This window comes from Triturus cristatus, chromosome 7 (genome assembly GCF_964204655.1).
Source record: "Triturus cristatus chromosome 7, aTriCri1.1, whole genome shotgun sequence".
Classification (NCBI taxonomy): domain Eukaryota; kingdom Metazoa; phylum Chordata; class Amphibia; order Caudata; family Salamandridae; genus Triturus; species Triturus cristatus.
In genome coordinates, this window is record NC_140590.1 from 1718391960 (window position 1) to 1718417406 (window position 25447).

At 45.2% G+C, this 25447-nt stretch overlaps 1 protein-coding gene across 3 annotated transcripts in view; it reads left to right on the plus strand.

Moving 5' to 3' along the window:
* Positions 1-25447, plus strand: part of LOC146812879 (uncharacterized) — a 98695-nt gene that overhangs the window by 51135 nt on the left and 22113 nt on the right. For 2 of the 3 annotated variants that reach the window (XM_085614626.1, XM_085614628.1), the window contains exon 2: positions 3369-3413. The exons of the other annotated variant lie outside the window; for it this stretch is intronic. In XM_085614626.1, coding sequence (XP_085470752.1) covers positions 3369-3413 — 45 coding nt within the window. The remainder of the gene's footprint in view (positions 1-3368; positions 3414-25447) is intronic. 3 annotated transcript variants of the gene reach the window in all.

Consider the following 25447-nt stretch of genomic DNA (forward strand, 5'->3'; position numbering starts at 1 on the left):
CTGCAAGGCAGGACGGGCAAGTCGCGGGGTAATTCCGTTGTCATTGCCAAAAAGGCATCTCTTTGGCCCGAAGACGGATAAATGCTTATTCAGCAACAACATCCTGTCCTTGGAGAATGGGGTGCAGTGGTGGCTCACTGGCCTTCTAATGCCAACTGGAATGGTGGCGAGCCAAGGGGACGATGAGGTGTGCTTGCCTGGTCCTTCATGCCTCATTCCCTAGATTCAGGGAATGCCTTGTATTACCTCACCTCGGACCACCCATTCACAAGCGGGCAGTGGCGTAGGAAGGGGGCATGATAGAGCGATAGTTGGGGGTCTTCCTGAACCCCTGAGTAGAGAGGCATCGATTCCATCACCTTCCCACCTGGGCTGCTAACATCCACCTCCTACTCTCACCATCTCCTTTTTCCTGCCATGTCCTGGGCAAATCCGTCATTTACTAGTCATCTCACCACCAATGGTGGGTTTCAACCTGGATATAGGCAGCGTCTCTACTCACGTCTAAAGGGACCGACGCTTTTAGGTATGTAAAGACTCACGGGGCGGAAACAGTTTGAAGGAGGTAAGTCTTTATTCAGAGCAATGCCCTGACACCCATGCCGCGTGTAGTATGTTCAGAAGTTCTGCCTCCAGCTGTCTTCCCAACCGCTGCCCATGCCCAAGGTTCTATTCCAGAATGTAAGCTCGTCATAGAACCCTGGGCATGTGCGCGCGGCAAGGAAGAGAGCACGAGGCACAAAGTCAAACACAACAAGGTATATGCCTGTAAGAGATTCATCCTCAGATCATAATTCATAAACAGATGGAGACCGTTTTTTCTTCTGGCGCATTTCGATTGTACAATATTTGTGTTACGAATTAAAAAGGATATTGCCTCGACAAAGTACATAGTACTGAGTGAACACTCGTAGATTTTTATTTAGACAGGAAACCCATACTGTCTACAATGAAGAAAGAAAACACAGGGGGAAACCAGAATATCCCAATCAGATAGGATACATTTAGAGCCTGTTGAGGTGATTGTTACAGATTTTACTTAAAAAGTGATGTAGGCTTCCAATTTTCTGCCTTTTTTTATTTTAAATGTGCATCAAATGTGTGTTGGATTTACACAAGACTTCCTTTATAAGAATAAATATTTCACGTCCCACAAACCCCCCAATGTATAATGCCTCAGCTGATTCACACTGTAGGCATAAAAGTAATTATTTTACCGACTCCGATGAGCACACTGACAGGTGCTGTGGTGGTGCCTCGCCTAGGGATAGCCTCTTTCATCAATCTGCTAAACTCCAGGGCTGGGGTGACTGGCCTGGGATGCTTCAATGCAACGTGCTGCTTCACTTGACTGTGAAATAGCAAGTGAAAGCAAACAGTTTAACTTGCATGATATGGGGGCACGTGAGGCATAACACACACAGGGGACATTCTGAGTAGATGCAGTGGTACTACAGTGGCACAGGAGGCCCAAAATAATAACTCTGTATTAGTAAAAGTGCAAGCTGTCTACAATCCTTTCAATTTCTACTTCATTGTAAATGGGAATGCTGTGAATACTCCCATTTTATATGTCTCGGGGCCTATGCATAAAGCATTTAAGAGTCATAAAAGAGGAATACAACTTCACATATTCATAAGTACCTTTATGAATTGGCCCGAAAAATCTAATTCCTTAATATTAAAAGTGCAAAGAATGCACAGTCCTTCCAGTATTTTACCCTTGTGTATGAATATTCCCATTTTAGATGTTTGGGGCCAATTGGTTAGAGCACTCAAGGCTTCTTGAAGTCGCACTACAGGAGTAAGACGTCATGTACTCATTAATGCCTTCGTGAGTCTATTCCAGGACGTTGTCATTACTCCTGGGTATGGCTTGGATGACGAATCACTAGAAGGAACCCCTGCCTCCCTTGAAAGTTGACGTACAGACGTGGAGTGCTGGTCATTGGCTGAGTTCATGTCATGATGCTGACAGACCATGAGGGAACCCCAGCCTCCCTTGAAAGTTGGCGTACAGACGTGGAGTGGTGGTCTTTGGCTGAGTTCATGTCATGATGCTGACAGACCATGAGGGAACCCCTGCCTCCCTTGAAAGTTGACGTACAGACGTGGAGTGCTGGTCATTGGCTGAGTTCATGTCATGATGCTGACAGACCATGAGGGAACCCCAGCCTCCCTTGAAAGTTGACGTACAGACGTGGAGTGCTGGTCATTGGCTGAGTTCATGTCATGATGCTGACAGACCATGAGGGAACCCCAGCCTCCCTTGAAAGTTGGCGTACAGACGTGGAGTGCTGGTCATTGGCTGAGTTCATGTCATGATGCTGACAGACCATGAGGGAACCCCTGCCTCCCTTGAAAGTTGGCGTACAGACATGGAGTGCTGGTCATTGTCTGAGTTCATGTCATGATGCTGACAAACCATGAGGGAACCCCAGCCTCCCTTGAAAGTTGGCGTACAGACGTGGAGTGGTGGTCTTTGTCTGAGTTCATGTCATGATGCTGACAGACCATGAGGGAACCCCAGCCTCCCTTGAAAGTTGGCGTACAGACGTGGAGTGCTGGTCATTGGCTGAGTTCATGTCATGATGCTGACAGACCATGAGGGAACCCCAGCCTCCCTTGAAAGTTGGAGTACAGACATGGAGTGGTGGTCTTTGGCTGAGTTCATGTCATGATGCTGACAGACCATGAGCGAACCCCAGCCTCCCTTTAAAGTTGGCGTACAGACGTTGAGTGGTGGTCTTTGGCTGAGTTCATATCATGATGCTGACAGACCATGAGGGAACCCCAGCCTCCCTTAAAAGTTGGAGTACAGACATGGAGTGGTGGTCTTTGGCTGAGCTCATGTCATGATGCTGACAGACCATGAGAACAGAAGCAGCCATCAGTCTGGATGGCGGTTGAAACATGACTCGTTACACCTTCATGACATGAAGCCACCAGGCAGGTGGACCTCTAGAGAAATGCGAAACTATCTGGAGGGTCCTTGAATGGTAGCTAGACATATTTTAGTTCTGAATTCTGTTGGCTCAGCAGATGAGGGGCTACACTAATCAAGACATCTATTGAATAGAGAATTTAAGCCGAATATAGAGGTACGATGGATGACAAATTGATATGCTCCTACGATACTTATATGATGTGTTATCAAGTACCTGATGAACTTGGTTGTTTTACATCCTCTTTCATGTTCTACCTATGTGTGGTTTGCACAGATAGCATGTCTGGGTGCATTGGGTGTTATCTGGGTTATCCTACCATCTTGCCTTCTTTCACCACCACCTGCAGGTCTGCCGGCTTGCTCTGGAAACCCACTCTGATAAGACTGGTGATTCTGATGAAATCTACCTTTTATTTTACAGATACGACACAAATATTTCATAGCCAGGATGGAGGACAGACATTTGGTGAGTGTGTCACAGATATCTTTGCTGAATTGCAGCCTTGGATTGATTGTCTTGTCGGGCAATAGGACGATGCCAGAAGGGCTAGCGCTCGAAAGGTTGGGCAATGAAAGTTTGTTTTTGGGCCAAGGAGGGCTGATTTGGTAGCATGGCTTTCCCCCTCACTCGGAGTGTTACAGTAAACTAAGAGACCTGGGTTGCCACAGAGGCAGGTAGGAGGAACACACAACACAAACGCACACACAATCTGCAGGGTTCCATGGCGTCACCTCCTTGTCTTTGCTTGCTAAACTTGTTGGCTAGTTCTGCTGAGAGAGGACAGTTGAGCTGAAAGGGACCTTTCCATAGTAATTTAGATAAGGTTCTCCATTATATCTCACAAGGAGATACTCTAATGGGTGAACTTATGTATTTCAGCAGCATTTGACTAGAGTCTCCTAGATCCCATGTCCTGCATCATCTCAGCACCTTTAGTGTCCCCCCAATTCCCAGACCCCACTTCAAATCAAAGTCTTCATGCGCACTTTCAGTATAATGTAAAGACAGTGCCTAGCCATCCAATCAGCACAGCGCTATTCGAGTAACAGAACAGCATCACATTGCATTCACAAAGTTTATTCAACACCCCTATTAACGGTGAGTAGGATACACTGATACTGTGATAGAGCAAAGTATTCCACTTTCTAACAGTTTGGCATCACCATGGTGCATAAGTAACAAGAGTAGATTGGCCCCACACCTTTGAGATTACCTGGATCCATCAAACCTTTTAACAAATGAGCACAGGGCCAGAGCCACAAACCGCATTGTGTAGTACGCAAAGTAGTACTACATTAATAGTACTTATGACAAAACACAATTCAGAAACCTATGGTTGCAAATCTCCTTACTACAGCCCTAGAAGTGACAAAACAGAAGTAAATGTATCCCAGCCCAGCCTTGGCATACATTAAGCACCACCCATTGCTAATCACAGCTACAGCAACACACTCCCATAAACAATAAGGGAGGCAGGACCTTAAATTAACAACTCATATGAAACACTGTTAAATAAAAGTAATTTGACTTTAAAAAGTATATATATATATATAAACTGAAAAAAACAAAGGTTAAAGTTACATTATTGTTGGGTGAAAATTTCAGTGACAAAATAATGTTTTGAACTAAAAAAAAACATTGAATTTCGCCAGATATAGTTATAGTTAGCTCAAATAATTATAACTGCTGCCTTTATAACTTGCGCCCCTGCCATGCACAGTTTTCTCATTATTAAGTTCATTGCACATGTTGCAGTGATATTATCAATGATGTAATAGATGTCATGAGTGATGTAATATGTTCAGTAAATAGCAATGCATTGTGAGGGCACGAGTTATAGTTACCTTAGGGCACAAGCTATTTAAAGTTTTTTTAACTCGTGCGCCTCCACACTTGGGGGCATATGAACAACAACCGGCGATAATTATCGCTGAGCGCACTTAGCGCTCGGATAATTATCGCCGGCTAGCGCCGATTTCTATCGCTGAGATAGCGTGCTATTAGTTACGCTTATCTCATCGGCTATAAAAATCCTAGCGCTAACTGGCTAACGTGAGATTATCACTGGAAACCCAGCGATAATCTCACGTTAGCTAGTTGATAGGGACTCACAAACTTAGCCATGATATCCACCTTCCATAGGATATCATGACTAAGTCAGTCCTGAAGCAGGTGTTAGGAAAGTAGCGATAACAGGGGTTATTGCTACTTTTCCTGACGCTATGCTTCATAGCGTGGGGCTTGATGATAGGAGAAATGTCGCTTAGCGACATTTCTCCTATCATGTCAGGTCAGGAACGCCCACTTTGCATCTCATTAGAGATGCAAAGCTGGGCGTTAGAAATCCCCACGCTAAAGCAAGGTTTCACGCGTTAGCGTGACCTTGCTAATATAGCGATAAAATTATCGCCGCTTTTCGGCTGAAAACGGGCGCTAAAGCGGGGATAACTTTTTATCGCCTCGTTGTAAATATGCCCCATAGTGTGCTGGACTCGGTACTCACACTATATCACCTGGAACTTGCACCGTCTCCATGCACTGCTTATAACTTTTCATATTGTATTACTAATACCATCAAAAAAATTGCATTTACAAAAACACTAATGACATTGCAAAATAAATTGCATAGTGGTGAGTTATAGTTTAAAAAAAAAACTTTATTGACCTGTTTCAGAGTTAGCACAATAAATTTTCCAGCTCCAATATAATGGTATTTGTAGCAATACAGTGCATGATACAGCGATTCGCGCGTTTCACAGCATTTATCCGCGTGTGTATTTATTCAGCCTGGACCATCAGCGCTGCAAGTACATGGTCTCCACCCTCGCCTCTCGTAACACCAATTGTCTCGTTACTACAGTGCATTGCAAACTGCATTATGAAAAGAAAAACATACATTCAATTTAAATATCACATTTCTGTGTCTGATGCACAATTTCTATTTGATCAGCCAATGCCCACAGGCACAAGTCCGCGTTCCAGCTGTGTGGTAGGCTGAGGTTGTGCAGTTGCCGTGTATTTGTTTAAAAGGGGCCCAAATGTCCCGCGGGCGGGATGTACTGAGCAGAGTCGAGGCATAAAAATCATAGTTGATGTTGCAATATGCAAGACTGCTCAGCCATTCCTTGCACGTCAGGGCAGCCTTTCGCCCCCATTTGAGTGCTATCTCTCTTTTGGCCAGCAATAACCCCAAAGCAGTGAATTTCCGGACTGGATTTGGGATATTCGTCACGTACCCCAGCAATGCAACCTCTGGAGTAGGTTCGAGGTCTAAGCCTATCATTTCCCCGAGGGTACGATAGATTTCGGCCCAATACTTGTTTATTTTGCAACAGGTCCAGGTGAGGTGTACAAAATCTGCGCATGGGGATTTACATTTTAAACAACAGTGGGGTCTGTCTGGGTCTATTTTATGTATCATCTCAGGGGTAATATATATTCTGTGCAGAAATTTGAAATGGATTAGTTTATGGCGGCTATTCAAGGAGACCTCTTTGGTTTGTAGGCAGCATGCAGCCCATTGGTCATCAGTAATAGGGTGGCCTAAATCTGCCTCCCAAGCGGCCCTTATTTTAGCATCGCGTTTTGGAATTATATCAACACATACCCAGTATAATTTGGAAACCAGATGGTCCCCATTGGTACTATCCAGGACTGTGGAAAGTGGGGTGAATGGATCAGGTTCGACGGGAAAGCCAGGGATCTTAGCTCTCAGAGTTGCGCGAAGGCGAGTAAGTACAAATTTGTCCATGAATGATACCTCATTGAACCTATCTCTGTCAGAAACAGAAAAAACTTGGCCCTCAAGGTAAAAACCCCCAATAGTGGTCATGTCGAACCGAGAGAGAGTGCGCTGCAGTGGTGAGTTATAGTTAATGTTGTGTGCCTATCGAGTTCAATATACTGTGCATGGAGATGAGCGAGTTGACATATTTGAAGGTGTTGCATACATTATAAATTAAAGTGTAAGTATAAGTTTAGAATGCATAATTTTTGGGTAGTTTAATTTGGTTTGTATCTAATAAATAAATAAAATTATAGTAATTTAAAGTTTGAATAGAATTATAGCAATTTAAAGGTGATGCTTACATTATCAATTCAAGGCATAACTATGACTAGAATTTGTAATATTTGTGTAGTTTAGGTCTGGTTTGTATAGAAAGAATAAATAAAGTGTTCCTAACTATAACAAAGGTTTCATCATTGTATTTTTTCATTGAATGTTAACTTTTTAAATTTTAATAAAAATGTGTTTCAAAGCGTACAGATTTGTGTTGTCGAGTGGAGTGTCATTAAGTACAGTGTCGTACAGAAGAATGGAGGACAGTGTTATACACTGTAGTGTCGTAGACTGTAGTCTACTGGAGTGGAGTACAGTGCAGTGTAGTACAGTGGCGTGGCGTGGCGCACAATCAAATATCAAAAGGTGGAGTGGTGTACATTGGAGTGACGTTGAGTGGAGTATGGTACAGTGCCCTGACGTACAGTGGAACACTGTAGAGTGGAGTGTTGTAGAGTGGAGTGGTTTAGAGTGAAATTGCATAGCGTGGCATAGAGTGGAGTAGTGAAGAGTGGAGTGGCATGGAGTGGAGTGAGGTAAAGTGTAGTTTTGTGAAGTGGAATAGTGTAGAGTACAATGAAAAGGTGTACAGTGGTGTGGTGTTCAATGGAGCGAAGTACAGTGGAGCGGCATCGGATGTAATAGCGTTGAGTGAATTGGCATACACTGGAGTTCTGTACAGTGAAATAGCATACAGTGGAGTAGCGTTGAGTGTAGTGGCATACAATTGAGTGTCGTAGAGCAGAATAGTGTAATGTGTAGAGTGGAGTGCGGTAGAGGGAGTGGCAAATAGTGGAGTGGCTTACAGTGGAATAGCATACCAGGGAGTGGCTTATAGTGGAGTGGCATAGCGTGGAATAGCATGGAGTGTAGTGGCATACAGTAGAGTTGCATACAGTGGAATAGCGTAGAGTGGGTAAGAGTGGAGCGTTGCACAATAGAGTGGACTTGCCCGGAGTGGCCGAGACTGGAGTGGTGGAGAGTACGGTGGTGTGAAGTGGAACAGCGTAGAGTGGTGTGTTGTAGAGTGGAGTGGGGTAGAGTGAAATGACAAAGTGGAATGACGTTACGTTTTGTGGCATAAAGTGGAGTGCCATATAGTGAAGTGGCATACAGTGGAGGAGCGTAGACTGGAGTGGTGTAGAGAAGAATAGCGTTCAATGTAGTGGCAAACAGTGGAGTGGCGTACAGTGGAATAGCATAGAGTAGAGTGGCACACAGTGGAGTACCATACAGTGCAGTGGTGTAAATAGTAGTGGCGAAGAGTGAGTGGCTGTAGAGTGTATGGGTTCTGTAGAGTGGAATGGGTTAGGTGCAGTGGGGTAGAGTCTAGTGGCGTTAACTTTCATAGTGTAGAGTGGAGTAACATTGAATGGAGTGTCGCAGAGTGGAATCGCATAGAGTTTATTGGCTTAGGGCGGAGAAAGATAGAGTGGGGTGACATACAGTTGAGTAGTATAGAGTGAACTGGTGTAGAGTGGAATAGCGTTGACTGTAGTGGTGTACAGTGGAGTGAAGTAGAGTACAGTGACATACAGTGGAATAGCATAGAGTGGAGTGGCGTACGGTAGAATAGTGTACGGTGGAGTGGCAATGAGTTGAGTGGGGTACACTGAAATAGCGTATAGTGGAGTGGTATACAGTGTAATAGCATAGAGTGTACAGGGGCAGCTGCTATCTAACTCTGGTGGGGGCAGTTTGGGGAGGGAATGAAAAACAAATTAAACACTTACCTGTGTGCTGCAGCCTCCTCTTGGTTCTCTTCGCCCTCTTCCAGGGCAGGAATAGGAAGCACCCGGGCTCCCCATAGCCAATCACAACGCTGCAATGCAACATTGTGATTGGTCTGAATGCCGTATTTCGGCGCTCAGACAGGCAGTGGGAGCCTGGGCATGTTCTCCACCCAGGCTGTACTGTAGCCTGGGTGGAGAACATGCAAAGTGCGCATGACGGATTGGCCAGCCCGAGACGGCTGGTCAAACCGCCATGTGAACTTAAGAGAGTGTGAACCACTCTTCCTCCAGCTCCTCTGTCAGAGCCCAGCCCCACCCCGCCCCAACTCAGATGAACAACAACGGGAAAATAAAATGATAATAACAATGAGTTATCATTTAATTTTTTTCGATTTTGACCTGCTCAGTGGGGCGGCACTCCTCTGCCTTAGCGGAGGAGCGGTCCCTGAGAGTGTAATGGAATTGAGTAGAGTGGCGTCCAATACAAAAGCATAGAGTGGAATTCAGTGGAGTAGAGTGGTGTAAACTCGAGTGACATCGAGTATAGTGGCGTACAGTGGAGTGCCATACAGTGAAATAGTGTACAGTGGATTGGTGTAGAGGGGAGTGCCATACAGTGAAATGGCATAGAGTGTAGTGTAGTAGAGTGGAATAGCGAAGAGTGGAGTAGCGTACAGTGGAGAGGTATATGGTGCAGTGGCATTCAGTGGAATACCATAGAATGGCACTGCGTAGATTGGAGTGGCGCACAGTGGAATAGCATAAAGTAGGGTGGCGTAGAGTGTAGTTGCATACAGTGGAATAGCATGTAGTGGATTGGTGTGGAGTGGAGTACAGTGTAGTTGCATGGAATGGAGTGGCAGAGAGTAGAGTGGCATGAAGTGGAGTGGCATAGACTGGGTTGGGGAGCGGTGGAGTGGCGCAGAGTGGAGCAGTGTACAGTGGAATGGTGTAGAGTGGAGTGGTGTAGAGTGGAGTGTTGTAGAGTGTTGTGGCTTACAGTGGAGTGGGGTAGGGTGGAGTGGTGTGTGGAATAACGTACAGTAGAGTGGCGTAGAATTGAGATTAGGGTGGAGTGAGATATAGTGTAGTGGCGTTCACTGGAGTGGTATAGAGTGAAGTGGTGTAGAGTTGAATAGCATAGAGTGAAGTGGAGTAGAGTGGAGTGGCGTACAGTGGAGCAGCATACAGTGGACTAGCGTACACTGGAGTGGGGTAGTGTGGAGTGGTGTAGAGTGGAGTTGAGTAGAGTGGAGTGGCTTAGAGTTTAAAAGCATAGAGCAGAGTGGTATAGAGTAGAGTGGCATTGAGTGGAATAAGGTACAGAGAAGTTGTGTACAGTGGAAAAGAATAGAGTGGAGTGGTGTAGAATGGAGTGGTATAGAGTGGAATAGCGTAGAGTGTAGTGTCGTAGAGTAGAGATGCGTACAGTGCAATATCATAGAGTGGAATAGAGTAATGTGGAGTGGCTCAGAATGGAGTGGTGTGGCGTACAGCAGACTAGCGTAGATTATAGTGACATAGAGTGAAGAGCCATAGAGTGGAGCAGCATATATAGAAGTGGTGTAGATTGGAATAATATTGAATGTAGTGGCATACAGTGGAGCGGCATACAGTGGAATAGCATAGAGTGGTATGGCATTGAGTGGAGTGGCGTACAGTGGAATAGCGTATAGTGGAGTGCCATAGACTGGAGTCATGTACACTGGAATAGCATCTAGTGGAGTGGCATACACTGGAGAAGTATAAAGTGGATTGACATACAGTGAAATAGCATAGAGTGGATTGGCGTATACTGGAGTGGGGTGCAGTGGAGTGGTGTAAAGTGGGGTGGTGCACAGTGGAGTGGTGAAGAGTGTGTGGTGTAAAATGTAGTTGCATTCAGTATGGGATAGTGTACAGTAGAGTAGTGCAGTGGAGTGGTGTAAAGTGGGGTGGTGCACTGTGGAGTGGTGAAGAGTGTGTGGTGTAAAATGTAGTTGCATTGAGTATGGGATAGTGTACAGTAGAGTAGTGTAGGCATAGAGTGGAGTGAGGAATAGTCTAGTGGCGTACACTAGAGTGGTGCAGATGAAGTGGTCTTGAGTGGAATAGCGTAGAGTGGGGTGGTGTGGTGTACACTGGAAAGAGTACATTGGAGTGGGGTAGAGCAGATAGAGTTGAATAACGTAGAACAGAGTAGCGTAGACTAGAGTGGCGTAGAGTGGAGTGGCCTACAGTCACGTAATGTATATTGGAGTGAGGTACAGTGTTGTGGTGTACAGTGGAATAGCCTAGAGTGGAGTGGCGTGGAGTGGTGTAGAATGGACTGGCATAGAGGCGAATAGCGTAGATTGTAATGTTATAGAGTAGAGTTGCATACAGTGTAATAACAGAGTGGAGTAGAGTACAGTAGAGAGTTGTAGAGTGGAGTGGCATAGACTGAAATTTCGTAGAATGGAGTGGCGTAGAGTGGAGTGGCGTACAGCAGAATAGCATATAGTATAGTGGTATAGATTGGGATGCCATAGAGTGGAGTGGCACGCAGGGGAATAGCATACAGTGGAGTGTGTAGAATAGAATAATGTTGAGTGTTGTGGCGTAGAGTGGAGTGATGTAGAGTGGAGTGCCACATAGTGAAATAGTGGAGTGTCGTACAGTGGAATAGCGTAGAGTGTGGTAGCATACAGTGGAGTGGCGTACATTGGATTACTATAGAGTGGAGTGGCATAGAGTGGAGTGGTGTACAGTGTAATACTGTACAGGGGAATGTCGTGGAGTGGCGTACAGTGGAGTGGCACGGCGTGGAGTGGTGCAGAGTGGAGTGGCGTAGTGTGGAATGGCGTGGAGTGGAATAGTGTACAGTGGAATGGTGTACACTGGAGTGGCGTAGAGTGGAATAGCGTACATAGTAGAGTCGTAGAATAGAGTTGCATAGGGTGGAATAGTGTAGAGGGGAATAGTGCACATGGGAGGGGCTTACAGTGTAGTGGTGTAGACTAGGGTGACGTAGAGTGTAGTAGTATATAGTGGAGTGGTGTAGAGTGGAGTGGTATATTGAAATAGGGTAGAGTAGAGTGGTGTACAGTGGATTAGAGTGGAGTAGTGTATAGTGGATGTGAGAAGTTGGCCTGATATATGCTGTCCACTAGCTATAGTGGGCACCTTATATCAGTCCAAACAACCCCTTATTGGTTATAGGTTAAAGACAACCTTTATTGAAAGCTATCCTAGTGGTAGCTATGGAGAGCAGCCTTCAGGCTAAGTCTTGAAGGAATGTAAAGCAGCTTGTTTTACCAGTCTATAATCTCTTGAGTCACTAAATGAAAGATATCCACACCAGGTATATATATAAAATATATGTATTTATTACTAAACACACCCTCCTAGTCTCTTTATGAGACTAGAGGTCAAAACACATAAGTCACACTTCTATAATCACAGTAAAATAGCACAAATTCACGTCAGGCCTTAGGGGCGAGCCAAACCATATACGAAAATAGTGGTATAAGAACCCGACTTAACTAGACACAAGGCATAGAGCCTGTAGAATCACTGGGACCCCAAGGAACCACCCAAGGTAGTGACACAGGGGACCCACGGGGTCCGTGTGCAGTGTGTGAACACAGCCGCGAGCTCCCGTTAGCTTCTATGGGGAAAGTCGCGGTTAGATTTTTAAAGATTAGGGACACTTAGAAAGGAGTCAGAACCAAACCCTTTTGGACTTAGGAAGTTCTAGGGCTAGCACCCACGGGAGCACTGGAGTACTTGTGTTACTTCACCCAGGGAAGCCGGGTGCATATGTGTCTTTTGGTGTCGGGTCGCATCGTCGATTTCAATGGGAGCCGGCGAAGAAGTGCTGCTGCCGTGAAGATGCGAAGTTTCCGAAGAGATCCAAGCCTGGATCGAAGATGAGAAGAACCTGAAAGCAGAGGGGACAGAGTTTGGGTCACTTGCCAGTGACCAGGAAGGCGATGAGCAGATGCCCACCGATGTTGGGTGATTTCAGGTGAAGGAGGTGAAGCTTGACTCTTCATCCACGAGGACCAGGAGGCGTCGAGGATGACCAGGAGCTGGATTAGAGCTGTCCCACAAAGGATGTCGAGTGCTGCAGCATCGGTGCCCGGATTGGACACAAGCTTGGCAACAGCAACCCACGCAGAAACGAGAAAGATGCTTCGGTGCAGGTCTGTGGGACTCACCACTTGGTAGGGAGTTGGGGCACGTCTGGAGCAACCAGGAAAGCCCAAGGAAATATAAAGGTACCCCCTCAGGGACCCACCAGTCAACGGACCCGGGATCGCGAAGGGAACTCAAGACAAAACACAAAATGGCGGAATGACCAGGCTGACAATCTTCAGTGGATTCAGTGCTCAAGGTGGGGGCTACAAGTCACCAAGCACGACTTCAAGAGAGGTCGAGAAGTCAATGCACTTGCAGAAATGCACGGTGACCAGGAGTTCCGGTTCCACGCTGCTCACGAAGGCTGCGGGTCTCAGCTTTGCTGGGGACTCGGGTCGGCCTCCGAGATGTCTGGAAATCCTCTACCAGGGCTGAAAATACTTCGGAGTCCGGCGGGAGCTTCGATGATGCAGACCGGCAAATTGCTTCGTTGGTGCATGCCAAGCAGGGGAGTCACTCCTTGACCCCAAAGGAGATTTCTTCAGTCCTTTGATCTTGAGCAGAGCGTCGAAGGTCCAGGATTCAGCTTCAGAGTTTTGTCCAGGGTAATCTAAAGTCCTAAGGACAGGGGTCCCATACTTATACTAAGGTAGGGGGTTGGACATACTCTGGGGACCCACCTATGGGAGGGTTTGGAAAGAGGGGTGGCTACACCCATTTCCTTTGTCCAGTTTCGCGCCAGAGCAAGGGCTGGAAGCCCCTGAGCCGGTTCAAGCTGGATTATGCACAGGGACACCAAATGTGACCCCAGTGCAGAACTTCAAAGCACTCAGAGAGTGCTCCCACCCAGCCCCAATACACATAAGCCTGTTACACCTCCCTGTGACAGGAAACCTATTGTCCAGGTCACCCCTGCCGGAGTTTCGGTCAGCAGCAAGAGGCCAGACCCGTGTCTGTGGCTGCAGCATCCATTTTGTGATGCCAGGGCTCTATTAAGTTTCTACCGGGTCTGCCAGTGCTGTCATGTCTCTCCCTCTACAAGGGTGAGATCATACTCCCACACCGGTTACTGGTGTGGGGGTATGATTCCAAGGTGTTTGACACCAAACACGACATGTTTCCGTGCAGCCAGTCCAAAGTTAGCATTTACAATTCGGTTATAATGCACTTAAGAGTATATGGTCAGGCTGCACTACAAACAGCATCAGAGAAGGGTCTCCGAACGCTGCAGAGGGGCTCTGCTCATGCAGGGGCACACTCTCACATAAAACCAAGCACTCTGCCTCCAGGATTGATAAGGCCTGCCATAGGAGTGACTTATAGGTTTATATGTGTGTATATATATAGTGATATAGGTAACCTATAGCACATTAAGTGGTGCATGCACCACATTACCAGGCTGCAGTAGCAGATCTGTGGTGTCATTTTGGGTGGCTTTCCAGGGGTGGCATAATACATGCTTCAGCCCCTGGTAGGCCTCTGGGGTACCTATGCCCTGGGTACATAGTATACCATATACTAGGGGCTTACAAGGGCACCTCAGATCCAATCTGTAATGTACCTAAAGTGCATGGAATCATTTTAAAGAGGCAGCTAGGCTGGGGCCCTGAATGGCAGGGTCCCAGCCAGACTAAAGTCGAAAAACAGTGAAACACCAGCAAAAAGTGGGGGTAAACATGTGAAGCAGATCCTACTCTCCTACAGTGGATTTGCGTAGAGTGGAGTGGCATCTAGTGTAGTGATGTAGAGTGGAGTGGCGTAGAGTGTAATTGCATAGAGGGAAGTGGCATAGAGTGGAGTGGAGTGGCATAGAGTGGAGTGTGGCAATTGAAACCGGTGTAGTGTGAAAGTGGGTGAACAGATGTGTATGTAATGTGGTAGGAACATAGATAATGAGGTGTTTTTGGTAGTAGGTGTAAATAGTATAAGTAGTGTTAAAGGTATAAGTTTTAAAATACTTAGAAATATTGTAATTGTAATTATATAGGGTTTACACTTTTATGCAAGTAGCACTCTACTCCAGAACCCAGGGTGGATTACTATAGGGAAATATAAGTTGTTAATAGGAGCAATGGACATGTGAGTCTGTTAATTGGATTAAATAGGATAAAGGAAGGATAGAGGAGGGAATCGGGCTTCAGAAAACGTTGCAGCATAGAGACAGCGATCTTGAATGTCATAGACTACATCCACAAGTCCCTCGATAGGGATCAATGCTGTCTGCTCGTACTCTTGGACCTATCGGCAGCCTTCAACGCGGTTGACCACAATCTACTCGTTAAGGCACTGCAAGAAAGAGTTGGAGCGGACGAGGTGGTCCTAAAATGGTTCACCTAGTTTCTATAGAATCGCATCCAAAGAATACAAATCAATAACTTCTTGTCCGACTCACACTCCGTCAGCAGGGGTGTACCGCAGGGATCAGTTCTCTCTCCGCAACTCTTTAACATCTATATGGAACCCCTCAACTCCATCCTCAAAAAAAAAAACATCCCTTTCCACCTATACGCGGACGACGCCCAGATCTATTTTGAAACCTCCTCTATGGAAGACATTCATAGACTAAACCACACTCTAAGGGAAGTCCAGCACTGGCTAACACTCAACCACTTGAAACTGAACCAGGACAAGACAGAAATCCTGCTAATTTCCAATAATTTTGATGTAATAGTACGGGGACCACCACGTTCTATACTGTTCTACACCCAGGTCCCAGTGATTTTGGGTAAACCCTTCTTTATAACCATTTCCAATAAGGCGCACAACCCCCAAGTCACAGAATGGATAAATGCAATTGATGCCCTCAACTGCAACCTCACCCTGACCGACTCAGTTAAATCACTTAGAATCACTCTGGATCCAAAATTGAACACGACCAAACACATTAAGAACTCCGCCAAGAATGCATTCCTCAACCTTAAACTGCTCAATAAAATAAAACCATTCATCCCTCCCAGCAATCTCAAACAAGCCACTCAGTCCCTGGTGCTTTCCAGACTGGACTATGGGAATGCAACCCTCACAGGAACGGCAAAATCCCACTTAGCCCCTCTGAGAGCAACTCTAAATGCAGCAGCCAGAATGGTCACCGGAGTGAAGACATTTTAACACATTTCACCGGCACTCAAAGATTTAAAATGGCTCCCAACTGAAATGCGTACCAACTTCAGAACGGCCTGCCTCACGCACAAAGCCCTGCACACTGGGAAGTCCGCCTACCTGGCCGCCAAACTCAAGAAAGCCGGCCAGACAAGGACCCTCAGGAGCTCAAACACCTTACTCCTCATCACCCTGAAAATGCACAAACAAAAAGCTTCTTCTCGATCCTTCTCTGGAAATGCTCCAAGAATCTGGAACTTCATCCCAGTCTAACCCCTCCTTCAAAAGGCAGCTCAAAGACCTCTTCCTCAATCGCTCCATACCGGATAGATAGCTGCCGCTTGAATGCAGACTCTTGCCCACCACACCATCCAGTCACCCTAAGTTTAAGAACTCTACCTCACCCATCTACCAACTTAGTCCTGCCTCACCCCTGTATATAACACCCCTTAATTTTGTAACTTTTTGGATATTAAAGCTGCATTCTGTTCTGGGACTCTCGACTCGCAGCGAATCAATATGTATACTATTGTTACGTTTTTGTATTGATTTTCCCATCACCTTTGTTGTAAAGCGCTTTGGAAGATCACAGTAGTAAAATTACGTTTGGGATGAGTTAGAGAATGAAGTGAAGGATATATTGAACAAGTGTAGACTGAGACATAGAGTAGTGAATTGGAGAGAATTTATGTTTTTTTATCTACACTGGGAGTGAAGTAATAAATATATAGATACATAACTACATTAAAAGGTAATTACATATATAGAAAATAGTAAAATTATATAAAACTGTATTCAATAAAATCCCATATCTATATGCATGGACAAATATTTAGAAACTCAGGCTTTCACTTGTTGCTGTACATAAAGCGAATTCATTTATTTTTATTAATATTATTTGGTAATTGTATGTGCCTTTGTATTTTTTGAAATATACTTATATTTCTTTATTTGATATTTCCCACACTATTTTAATAGTGAAGCACTTATATATACAATTGTTATGATCATAAGTTCACATTGTGATAAATAAAATAAAACAGATAACCATAGTACATAATCCAATGACATATAAGTAGACTAGGCAGTGACCTACATACATGTTAAGCATACAAAATATATATTTCTTATCCATAAGTAATATATACATTTTATAAGAATGTCTATGTTTTTTAAACCATAAGTAGTATATACATTTGTAAAAAGAAAGAAATGCACATATCTAATACATACATATACATATACATTTATATTACATATACATTTATGTTTTGAATATGTTGGTCATGTAGGAAAGAGCCAACCTAGTAACAATGTTGTCTGCCCAATGTTGTCTGCCCGCTGTCAGCCATGATAGTGAATATGGTCTCTTTTCTAAAAGGAATTATAGAGAACTTTGTAACAAAACTTACATTGTATAATACACATTGGTCCTGTTGTACTTAAAAGAACATTGATATATCTGTGGATGTGACAGTTTGTGTGCTGGGGGCTTCAAAACAGAATTGAAAGTATGGTTGATGTTATAGCACACGCTGTTAAGAGGCTCTGTTACTGTTGAAGGGACATCATTGCGTGACACCGCCCATCAGCCACACAGTATATGTGTTCTGGACCTTGAAGACATATTTGTATCCTTTCCATGTTAGGCCACCATACTTGTAAAAGTTATTTCAATGCAACGACTTCTTTTTGCAGTTCTTTAGGCCTGGTGGTTTCAAGCATGGACGTAACTCAGTCATCCCATTTGAGAACTGCTCAATGTGGGGTATTTACAACAACTATTTTATTCTCATTTAGAATAGTGCAAATTCTTGGCAGAGTAATTACCAGGAGGTAATAGTGCCCACTAATTGGCTCACATGTATTATATGAAAGAAGAATGGAACATGAATTGGGGACCAAACCTGGGTATTGCCAGTCACATATCCCAAAATCCAGTGTGTTAACTCACTAAGCTCAACATTCTGAGACCTGCACATGTGTGCAGTCTCAAATAAGCAATGCCCCAATGTATATATAATATGTTGTGCCATGGTATACCACTGTAACTATGCTGTATACTGTGGTACATGCAAATGAGAAGACAGTCTCATTGGCTAATGGCTGTCTTTACAAGGCAGCCATGTCGTTTTCAGCACACTTTCATTGCATTCTGGGTTAGAGCCTTATCTGTAGGTAAGTATTAGGTTTAATTGTTGTTTAGCAGTTTACCATGAACTGCACCTTTAAGAAAATGTAAGAAGTGAGGTAATTTGTAGGTATAACCACGGTACTCTGTAGACTTTTTGCCAAGCTTTAAACATGTAAAAAATGTAAAATACACTGTACTACTCTACATTTGTAAAATATAGGGTAGTACAGAGTATTTTTAATTTTTTACATATTTATTTAGTTATTTATGTATTTTAAGTACCGCAGTACTTCCGAGGAAGTGCCACAGTACTCCGAATATTTGTTTTAAAATATGTAAAAACCTATAGTTTTCCCTACCTATTACCATTTTATTAAAGTGGTACTAGGTAGGGACAAATATGAAGCGTAATACTTACCTATATCCATGGGCATAATGCAAAACACAGTCAAAGTGTGCCTAACACAACATGGATGCATTTTTGTAAATGCAGTCATTAGTCATTCACATAAAGCCTTGTCATTGCTATGTATTTGCAGTTGACATGTAGCAATATTTTAAAATGTTGTGATTCATACAATCACAGGGTAAGCCCTGCAATATGGTATTGGACCATATTCTAGACCGCTTTGCTTCGCCAGAAGGCTTTTTCCAACTCGTAAAAGAGGTTTTGTGAATCATTATGACTCTTGACACAGATTTGAGAAGGTAAACTTCAGTGGGCCTAACCCGGTGACTGTAGCCAAACTGCACTCCATAGTGGTCAGCCTGAAAGTGTGACTTATACCTGCAGTTAGAAATATATAACAAGGGGGGAGGATTCTATGAGGTTTTCAGAGGCCGGAATCATATAGTAACTTTTTTATAGAACAAATACCTCTGACACCATCGATCACGTTTTTTACTTATCTCAGCAAGCCTATTTATTGACTGCGAGTCATCTTTCGTTTATACAAATATTGGATTCTTTGAAACAGAAAGAACACTTCTTCATTGTGCCAAATACATGTCCTTTACATCAAACATTGACAACACTTTATACAAACATTGAAAAATACTTTACATTTTACACATTGACTTGATAACGAATCTACAGACATAGACAAGAAATACTTTCAACAAGTAAGGAAATTGTTACACTACAGTACTCAGATATCCCTTTTTATCAGATGCGGGGACTCAAACTTATTGTTGCCTCTACGTTAGTTACTTTTTTCGGTCCTATGCAGGGTCAAAGAACACTATTCAAAGTTCGTTATACAGAGCATTGACTGGATGGATTGTTTTTGCTCTCCTGGGGACGAAGATGTCTAATTGCTATCCCAAGTGTGTCTCGTTCTCTGCTAGCCGACGCGTTTCAACCTATGGTGTAGTGGACCTATGTTCTGGTCCAATCTCACTTTGGACAGTTGGAATCTCTTGTTGTTCTTAAAATGGTGGATGCCGACTCGTCTCTTGTTCGGTGTTTCCCTCAACTGCGTCTTCTGCTGCTGGAAATCATTCCGTTTCGGAAACGGATTGGACCAGAACTATATGTCAGTCCCCTTTCCCCACGAACTGATCTAATAGGCAAAGAAGACGACAGTAATTCACAACTGTTAGTACAAGAAAGATGTCCATTCGGAACCATATATGAGCCCTGACGAAGACCTTTTGAATAAAACATAGGTCCACTACACCATAGGTCGAAACACGTCGGCTAGCAGAGAACGAGACACACTTGGGATAGCAATTAGACATCTTCGTCCCCAGGAGAGCAAAAACAATCCATCCAGTCAATGCTCTGTATAACGAACTTTGAATAGTGTTCTTTGACCCTGCATAGGACCAAAAAAAGTAACTAACGTAGAGGCAACAATAAGTTTGAGTCCCCGCGTCTGATAAAAAGGGATATCTGAGTACTGTAGTGTAACAATTTCCTTACTTGTTGAAAGTATTTCTTGTCTATGTTTGTAGATTCGTTATCAAGTCAATGTGTAAAATGTAAAGTATTTTTCAATGTTTGTATAAAGTGTTGTCAATGTTTGATGTAAAGGACATGTATTTGGCACAATGAAGAAGTGTTCTTTCTGTTTCAAAGAATCCAATATTTGTATAAACGAAAGATGTCTCGCAGTCAATAAATAGGCTTGCTGAGATAAGTAAAAAACGTGATCGATGGTGTCAGAGGTATTGGTTCTATAAAAAAGTTATACCTGCAGTTGGCGCTTTTCACTTTTAGGCTCTATTTTCCACTTAAATCTTTAAAAATTCATAACTCCGGTTCTTCTATTTGGAGTTTTGTCATTTTGGGTTTTCTTATTTATTAAATTGTACTCTATTTGTTTAACTTGGAGTGGGATCCTTTTTGTGTGGTGTTTTCACTAGATTACTGTTTGAAGTATTATAGGGTGGCGCACATGTTAACTGAGGGTTGGCTTGTGCCTCACCCTGACAAGGACTGTAGTTGCTGCTTGACCAAGGCTCACACCCTAGTTAACCAACAACTCATTTTCTCAAAGAGGCAGGCAGTGAAAATCTGACAAAGAGTTATATATAATGCAGTGAAAATAAAAAAAATCATAAAACAAAACTGCCATGTAAGAAGGTGGAATCTGACTACATGGTTACCCCCACTTTTTTCCTGGTGTTGGATGGTTTTTGACTAGTCTGGCTGGGATCCTGCTATTCAGGACCCCAGACTATCTGCTTACTCCCTTAAACAACATGGGGTGCATATTAGGTGCACTAGTGATTGGATACTGTGGTGCCTTATGAGTCCCTAGTATATGGTACCTTAGGTGCCAAGGCATAGGTACTTCACAGGCCTACCAGGGGCTGAAGCATGTATTATGCCACCCCTGGGGAGCAGACTAAATCTGACACCACGGTCCTGCTACTGCAGCCTGGGTGAGGTAGTGTTAGCACTCCTCACTGAGATATAGGTTCACTATATCTCTCCCTGCACAAACATTTAAACCTATCAGTCACCCCTAAGGCAGGCCCTATCAATCCTGAGGGCAGGGGGCTTGGTTTCCATGTGAGGGGGTGACTCTGCCTGAGCAGGGCCCCTCTGCAGCTCTCAGAGTCCATTCTCTGGGGCTGTTTGTGAATGCGGTCAAACCAAATACTCTTAAGTGCATTATAACCGCGCGGTAAATGCTAACTTTGGAATGGCTGCATCAAAACATGTTGTGTTTGGTGTCAAACGCTTTGGAATCATACCCCCACACCAGTAACTGGTGTGGAAGTATGATCCCACCCTTCTAGAGGGATAGACATGTACCTACTGTGGAAACACGGTAGAATCCTGAAGAGCCCTGGCATCACAAAATGGATGCCACCAGTCACAGACACTGGGCTGCCCTCCTGCTGATGACCGAAACTGGCAGTGGAGGAGGCCCAACAATAGGCATCCTGTCACAGGGAGGTGTAACCACCTCCCAGACAGGGCTTAGTGTATTGGGGCTGGGTGGGTGCACTCCTAGAGTACTTTGAAGTCCTGCACTGGGGGAGCAGTAGGCTCCTCTGTGCATACACCAGTTCAAACCGGTTCAGGGCCTACCTGCCCCTGCTCTGGTGTGAAACTGGACAAAGGGAAGTGGGTGTAGCCACCCCCTCCCCTGACCCTCCCATAGGTGGGGTTATAGAGCTAGTCCCTCCCTTCCTTTCAGTATAAGTTAGGGAAACCTTGCCATTGCAAACTAGATATCCCTGGACGATGCTCTGAAGAAGAATCCTGGACCTTCGACGTTCCATTACCTCTGGAAGGCGGAAGAATCTCCCTTGGAATCAAGGAGTGACTTGGCAGGCACCCAATCTTGCAATCAATGGTCGCAAACTTTCCCGCCGGAGTCCGAAGTCCCTGCATCCCAGGAAGAGGATTTCCTGACTTCTCCAAGGCCATCATGAGTCCCCAGTGACGCACAGGCAAGTGGACCCCACGAGTGACGAGGAACCGCAACCCCTGGGTACCGTGCACTATTTTCGAGTGCAACCCCTTCTCGATGTTCTACGAACTTGTGCATTGGACCACGTGTGGTCCAAGCCTCCAGCAGGAATCCCTCCGAAGATCAGAGGCCTACCCTGTCCCAAGTGACCATGGGCCCCTGTAGAGTGAATCCTCCCGAGGCGTCTTCGCGATCCCTTGCCGGCTGGATTGTGAGTCCCCAGAAGACTTTTCTACAGTTCCAAAGGGCTCCCCTGGTTGCTCCTGGCCGGCCCTGACTTACCCTTGCTGGGTGAGTCCCTCAGACGTTGCTGGTCTGCACCGCTGACTTTTTATCCTTTCCACGAGACTTGCTATTACCAAGGCTTGTTGGATCCAATCTGGTCACCGACACCGCAGTAAGCTGCAGAGTTCGTGGGACACACCGAATCCAGCTCCTGGTTGTCGTCGACACCTCCTGGACCTCGTGGCTGAAGAGTCAAGACACCTGTGGATCACCTGAAATCACTCGACGACTGTGGGCATCCATCTTCCTTGCCCCGGGTCACTGACAAGTGACTTTGAACACTGTCCCCTCTGCTTTCAGGTCTTCCTTCTTCTGAATCCAGGCTTGGATTCCACCGGACAGTTCTCCTGTCTTCACAAGCAGCAAGTCTTCTTTGGCTCCCATTGAAAACGACGCCGCGACCCAACACCAAAAGACACCTATGCACGCGGCTTCCCTGGGTGAGGTAACTCCAGCACTACGGTGCTCCTGTGGGTGTTGGCTCTAGAAGTACTTACCCTGTAAGTGACTTGCTTGTAGACTCTCCCGAAGTATCCTTAAACTCTTAATTTCCAATCGCGACTTGCTCCATTGAAGTCAATAGGGATTCGTGGCTGTGTTCTCACACTGCATGCGTCTCCCGTGGGTCCTTTACTTACCTGCCTTGGGTGGTTTTGTGAGGCCCCAGCGCTTCTGAAGGCCCTAGGCCTTGTCCCCTCGGAAGTCGTTATCTCTAAGTCTCTTTTTTAGTATATGGTCTGGTACGCCCCTAGGGCCCCAGCCATATTTGTGCTTAACTTATTGTGAAATGCTGATTTGTGCATATGTTCCTGACTTCCAATCTCATAAAGAGATTAGCAGACAGTTGTTAGTAATAAATACATATATATTTGATGTATATACCTGTGTGGTGTCCTTTCATTAAGTGATTCAAGAGATTATAAGGTAAAACAAGCTGCTTTACATTCCTCTAAAGACTAAGCCTGAAGGCTGCTCTCCACAGCTACCACTAGGATAGCTTTCTTTAAAGGTTGTTGTTAGAAATGGGGGTCTCTAGTTGGCAATGGCTGGCCACTGTCCAAGTAGGGACCCTTCTTCCTAAGTCAGAGTAAGCAGCCTACACCCTTTGACAACCCCTGCTCAACCCTGTGGTAACGTAGCACGAGCAGCTAGGCTTATCTCAGAGGCAGTGTGTTAAGCATTTATGACCATACACAGTAATACAATGAGGAACACTACATATGGACACCACTCAAGTAGGTATGAAAAATAGGTATTTTTATATAGACTTAATCACAAGACCAATAACAGTAAAAATCCACAATACGATAAAAATATAATTACTTTAGAAATGCTGCAAAGGAAAAATAGTTCAGGATGCTCAAAATGATGTTTAGTTCAAAGCAGGGGTCTCTGCGACCCTTTTACTCACAAAGTATCTGGTTCCTGGAGCAAAGCAACAAAAATGTCGCTAGGGAGTTGCAGCGATGAATTTCCTCACGCTAACCAGCGATGCGTTGAATCCTTACCGCGAGGGAGGATGATGCGCTGGGTTGCGGGCAGGACAAAGCGACAAACTTTCCCACGCTAGGCCGGTGATGCGATGAAATCCTTGCCGCGAGGGAGGATGATGCACCGATCCTGGTGCGTGTGCGACTTCGCTGCGATGAAAGGCAAATGGCGCTCCGCGAGGGGGCGACGATCTGGATACGATGCGGGGAAAATGGCGAACGCACTGCGTCCGCGCTGCGATGATCCTGTTGCGATGATGTGGGGTGTTAGCAAGCGTTTTGGGGCCCGCCAACAAGGGATGCGACGATCTTCGGATAGCGGGCGTTTTCAGGCCCGCTGACAGGAGCTGCGATGATTTTCAACTAGCGGGCGTTTTCAGGCCCGCTGACAAGTGATGCGATCTTCTTCGGGTTAGCGAGCGCTCTGCGACAGCGGAGCGACGGTTTTTCTCACGCTCACCAGCTGCGGCGGCTCGCTAACGGAGGTTAGCGACGATTTTCAGCGCTCTCTTCTCAGCAGTAGAAATAGAGGCCCTGGAACACACAGGAGCCTCACCTGCAGATAGTAATCCTCGCTGGGAGGAAACAGGAGGCTGATGGTGGAGTCTGATGTGCCTGAGACTCCAGCAGGAGGCTAGCTCGCTTCTAGCCCTTGGGTAATTGCTGTAGCAAAAATGAAAGTCCAAACAAAGTTCCTTTCCTCTTCTTGAAGTCCAGTAGTAACAGCTGCAGGCCAGTCCCAGAAACAGCACACAAGCACAAGGACAGTCCTTCTCCTGCAGATTCCTGTAGTCACACGGGCAGAGGTTCTTCTTCTTGTTGTCCAGGAGCAATACCAATTGTAGGGGTTTGTGCACAAATATTTATACCCCCAAAGTCTTTGTTCTTAGGGGTCCCAAGCCTCTGAACCCAGCCAGAACCAGTTTTGCCCAGCCCTGGAGCACTTTGTTGATCAGGCTGCATCCTTCCTTTCAGAAAGAGGGGGTCTGCTGGCTCCACCTCCCACTGTGCGTCTGAGGCTTTCACCTTGCCAGGCACAGCCCTATTCAAGTGCAGGAGCTACCCCTCCCTTCACACCTAGGCAGGTCGCTCTATTCAACCCAGGTCTGACTTAGCCTGCCCTGTCCCTCCAAAACCAGACAGCCAATACACATAATAGCAGAGCAACTGGAAGGCTTAGGCAAGAAAGTACCTATACTCTAAAAGTGGTAGTTTCAAACACAGAATATAAAAATAACCTTCACTAAAAGATGTATTTTAATATTCTGAGCTCAGGCATACTAGATTCGTTTTTCTACCATGTTCTGTGGGTCAGTTAGGACTATAGGATGTAATAGCCCAGACCTCCCATTCTGGCCTATGGAGAACAGGTAGCCTTACAGTAGTGAAAAACGAAATTGGGTGTAATTCACTACTAGGACATGCTACATACAACAGGGCATGTCCTACCTTACACATACAATGCGCCCTATCATAAGGGGGGCTTACATGATGCCAAGGGAAGGTTTAGGGGCTGGGAAGCGGGTGCACTTCACAGCCAGGATGGCAGTTCTGGACTGCACGCAGACACTGCAGTGGCAGGTCTGAGACACACTTTACCAGCTGCTTCTGTAGGTGGCACAAACCAGTGCTGCAGGCCCACCAGCAGCATTCGGTTTACCAGCCCTG